The sequence below is a fragment of the Asparagus officinalis genome, chromosome 4, assembly GCF_001876935.1.
Source record: "Asparagus officinalis chromosome 4, Aspof.V1, whole genome shotgun sequence".
NCBI classification, from domain to species: domain Eukaryota; kingdom Viridiplantae; phylum Streptophyta; class Magnoliopsida; order Asparagales; family Asparagaceae; genus Asparagus; species Asparagus officinalis.
Genome location: NC_033797.1, coordinates 134,241,045 through 134,246,225, shown reverse-complemented (window position 1 = coordinate 134,246,225; position 5,181 = coordinate 134,241,045). Strand labels below are relative to the sequence as shown.

At 45.0% G+C, this 5,181-nt stretch overlaps 1 protein-coding gene across 1 annotated transcript; it reads left to right on the top strand.

Moving 5' to 3' along the window:
- LOC109839335 lies at positions 311–4,602 on the top strand. The gene is made up of 3 exons (XM_020407763.1): positions 311–1,173; positions 1,302–1,633; positions 4,515–4,602. Exons 1-3 carry the CDS (start codon positions 311–313, stop codon positions 4,568–4,570), a joined length of 1,251 nt encoding a protein of 416 aa, XP_020263352.1. The 3' UTR covers positions 4,571–4,602.

The following is a 5,181-nucleotide window of genomic DNA, read 5'->3' as shown; positions in this document are numbered from 1 at the left end:
TCAGTTTAATACGTCGCGGGCTTGCTCGCGTCCCGATTCCTCGGTATTTTGGGAAGCGGGGCGTGACAGGTTTTAGTGGTGGCCCATGCAGGTCACGGTCCCGAATCCTCACTAGTAAGATTATGGTAGACAATTTAGATACATATCATATTTCATCCGTAAGACTACAATTAAGTTCTTATATTATTATTTTAGACTATAATTAATTTCTTATACTATTTTTTAATAACTATGTTTTAGTTCCTATTTTCCAAATATATTATTTGATTTTAACCTTAATTTTCCTTTTGATCCTCGTTCCTTCAGAATCATGGTGGGTACTCGTAGTAACGATAACCCGTCTAGTAGCAGTGCCCCACAGTCCGAAGTGGATCCAAACCAACTTCTGGCGATGATTCAGGGACTGGCGACGAACCAGCAGCACTTGGCGGGACAGCTTCATAGGGAGCCGCAGCCCCAGCCTCCCCCTCGTCCAGAGTCTAGCGTCAGGGAGTTCCGGTATATGCGGCCTCCTTCCTTCTCCGGTGCCGAAGGACCTTTAGCAGCAGAGGAGTTTCTCAAGGTCACGGAGACTATTCTCACGGTGACCCGCATCCCCCATGCTGAATGGGTGGACCTCATGGATATTCAGCTCACCGACACCGCTCGGATTTGGTGGACTGCAGAGAAGACTCATTTGGAGAGGCCCATCTCGTGGGATACCTTCACAGACCGTTTCAACAGGAAGTACTTCCCTCAGTCAGCTCGGGACGAGCTTTTGCGAAGATTTGTGGAGCTCAAGCAAGGAGGGCGAACAGTTGATGAGTATGAGGCCGAGTTTTCTTCTCTGAGCCGATACGCTCCACACTTGGTTACAGACCCGACGATCAGGAGGCATCAGTTTCAGAAGGGCCTGGATAAGTATATCAGGTTTGCTCTAGCTGGTAGAGCACTTGCGACCCACGACGCCGTGTTGGATGCAGCACGCGAGATCGAGAGCGTTCAGAAGGAACCTGAGGACCCGCACATGATTCAGAGCAGGACGCCAACGGCTCCAGTCCGGAATACCGAACGTTCACCTTCGAGGCAGCAGCAGAACCCGCAGAGGCAGCAGTATTCTCAGCGTCAGCCATTTCATCAGGCTCACCCTTATCAGCATCCTGGAGTGCAGTCTCAGAGCCAGTCTTCGGTGAGGTGTTCTTATTGTAGATACCCTGGGCATACCGAGCAGGAGTGTCGCAGGCGTCATCATCTGTGCTATGCTTGTGGATCCTCCGACCATATTAGTCGAGACTGTCCACAGCGACAGCAGGCCCGCTTAGGTGTTCTTATTGTAGATACCCTGGGCATACCGAGCAGGAGTGTCGCAGGCGTCATCATCTGTGCTATGCTTGTGGATCCTCCGACCATATTAGTCGAGACTGTCCACAGCGACAGCAGGCCCGCTTACCCCCACCACCAGTTCGAGCGGCTCTTCCAGCTCCACCTCGATCAGACTTAGCAGCTCCAGCTCAGCACGGACCTTATCCTCGAGCAGGGCCTCTTCCTCAACAACAGCAGATTTATCAGGAAGCGCGAAGGCAGCAACCACCTCGACGACAGATGTTCACGATGTCAGCTGTGGAAGCAGAGGAGAACAACCAAGTTATCACCGGTGAGAATAGTTATTCTTAATTTTATTTGCGTATGAACTTTCTTATTTCGCATTGCATTATGATAATATGATAAGATTTATTTATGAGTGCTAGTTTAGATGTATTTTCCTTCAACACTAGATAAGGTTCTTGTTTCTTCCGTTATTGCCTTATCACCCATTGACTCTGGAGCTTCTCATTATTTCTTGTCTCGTTGATTTACGAGTACCAACTATCGTTCCATATCTGTCCTTGGGTTTAATTCCGAGGACGGAATTTGTTTTAAGGGGGGTAGGATGTAACAACCGTAAATTTTGATATGTATTTAAATAATTTTTTCTAGTATTTATAATATTATATTATATTTTATTAATACTTTTCCTAATTTCTAGAAATTTTCTGAGTTTCAAAATAAATAAATAAAATATATAGTCTTGTATTTATTATTTTTACTAAATATTAATTTATGATTTAGTGAATTTTTCATATCATTTGGTCACTATATCAATCTATATTATTATTATTAATGTATTCTGAGATAGATTAGCATATAAATATAAATATAATTTAGTTATTAAATATTTATTATATTATTTATTAACATAATATTTATTCAGACATATTATATAAAAATTTTTTCGAATTATTTTGCCCTACTCTTATTTCCTCTAATTTGAATTTGAATCCGCTTCAAATTCTGCGCCAATCAGATTCCTAATCACGTTCTAATCAAGTTTATTCTCAATACCAATACTGCCCATTGATTTTCGCGTGATTCTCTCTCCAATAATAATCTCAAATCCAGCCTTTCTCTCTCGCATCTCTCTCTCTCCTCTATCTTCTTCTCTTTCGTACTCTGCTCTCTGCTTACTGTCATTTATTCTTTCCCCTCAACTCCAGGAAAATATCCAAACGAAATCAACCGCCAGCCACCGGACACCGCGCGCTCCGCGCTGATCCCCGCCGCCGCGACCACCGCCGCCTCAGCCCCTGACCCACCTCGGCCACAGGCCCGCGCACGCTACGCAGTCCCCTCCGCTGTCCGACCGCCTTCAAACCGGCGCAAAACCACCGCCGTCCCTGCGCCCGCGCAGGCCCTGACCGGCGGCCCGACATCCCATCACTGCCTCCAAGGCCGAAGGATGCCGGCCGCCCCCTGACCTCGCCGCACCCTCAGCCACGCGCTTGACACTACTGTCCACACACCTGCTGTGACGCGCTATAGGGCCGCCTCCTGTTGCACGCGCGCGCCGCCGTCCAGACGCCGCACCGCCTCAGCGTTGCAGCCGCGCAGCCCGCGACCCGCCCGCCCCGCCAAAATTTTTCCGCGCTCCTCCTCCGGCAAGCGTTCGGCCCTCCGCCAGCCATCCTTAGAGCGACCGCCAGCCAGATCGCGGCCGCCTGCAGCTCGCCTCCTCGCCTCCAGCCCCTCCGTCGAGCGCTCGTTCGCGCTGCGTGCACCCGAGCTCTGACGCCGGCCGGCGGCAGACACCGGCCCAGTTCGCGCCGCGTCGCCTTCAGACCGTCGTCAGTCGCCGCATTAGCCGAGTGCGCCGACCCCCGCTTCTCACGTCGATCGCGGATTCTGCCATCGAGGCAAGATCCTGCTTGCCTCAGAACTATTTTTGATTATTATGAAATTCAATCTGCATATTAGATCTCGTTAATTAGTTATGCTGGCGTGGGTTGATGAATAATTTTGAATGGATAGTATTATGGGATTAAAATAGTAATTTTCAGGAACAAAATATAATAAATTAAAGAGTTATTTTGAATAATAAAATTATTATTATATTTTTGAATTTATGTTGTGGAAAAAATATATTTTAGAATGATGAAATGTTTTCAAAGAAGTTATTTTGGTAAAAGTTTATATTTGTGTTATGAAACGCTGTGATTGATAGTTGTAGACACGAACATTTATGTAGCATTGACACCACACATGTGACGCTCTTATTTATACTCATTCATTGTCATATATGGCTATACTGATTCATCGCCTAGTCTATATAGTCACTGTTCATAATATGCATTTGGCGATAAAATAATTATGATTTGATTTATTATTCTTGTTTTGTTGATAACCGTTACATAGTTCATGCTTTTTAGTGGCGCTAGCGTGTGCGTGTATAGGAGCGTAGAATACTGTGTTTTGTTGACTTAGAGAAAGCGTAGAAGAGTTGAGATGGGGAATTCTTGGTTTAAGTGATCGATGGTATTGTGATTATTTCCAGGCTCCCTCGCACACAGAAATTCCTGTGTAGCGTTGTGGGTGGTGTCTGAGGTGATGCTGATATTAGCTTGTTATGTATTTCCAGGCTCGCCAGGCGCAATTGAAATTCCTGTGTAGCACTGGGTGAGTGCTGAGGGGGGCGTAGTGAATCGTGTACGTGTGGGATGATTTCCGTAACACCGGTCTTATTCGGTGAATAGTGAGTTTTGACTATACGTGACAGGTAGACCAGTGAGTTGTGATAGGATGGCTAGTTGTGTTCTTTTCATACATAGATTGGGGTTAATATTTAATTATCTACAATTTGAGACATATGGTATATACATGAGGGTTTCCTTGTTTGGATTATTTCGCTCGACGTACTACGTCTCTTGTTGTAGATTCTTAATATTAATTCCATCTATTGTATGATCTTATTGTTTGGATGGTTTCTGATTACTACCTGCATGATCTTGTCACTTGGTTGATTTTTGGATTCGTCTGATTATTAGTATTCCAGTTGCACGCCTCTATTGTTATTACTATCATCACATGTTCTATTTCTATTTCTGTTATAGCATTGACCATACATATATTATCATTATCGTTATTGTATTTGTTCCTGCATTGGGGGATCTTGCCGTGTGTTTCACACGCTGACGTACTCCTATTTTCTGGGTGTACGTCAGATTTAGGAGATGAGCAGCCTCAGTACGGGATCGTACAGGAGCCAGAAGATTCTTAGCAGGGGTGTCTTGCAGAAGGAGTAGAAGATCCAGCTGAAGCATAGTGATTTTCTTCCGTAGTAGTAGTTGGACATTAAACTCTTTTACCGTACTTTTCTTTAGTTGATGTTGGACTTAGTATTTTAACAGTATTTTCTTTATGGACTATGTATTTCTTATTTCCTAGTTGGACTATTTTGTAATAAGGGTATGTTGGACCCATATTTTATGTCTGGGATGATTGATGTGTATCTTTTGGTTCTGAGTTGTTTATTATATTCTCATATGTGTGATCGGGGACCTGTGACTTCGTTTGTATTTCTTGACGCTTAGCGTATTAGATTGAGAAGACGGGGTCTAGCACTTATCTCTTCTCAGTTTAATACGTCGCGGGCTTGCTCGCGTCCCGATTCCTCGGTATTTTGGGAAGCGGGGCGTGACACTCCTTTTGCGGCCAGAAATCTCTGCATAAAAGTATTGGCCGTACTAGCTGTTTCTCCTAAGGGATACCCCAGTGAGAACAAGCAGGGCTCCAAAGCGGACACTTGTCGATTGTAACCTACAATGTGTACGCCTGTGTAGGTCAAAGCCCCGATAGCTACTCCATCTTTCTCCCGGACAAGGTCCCAAT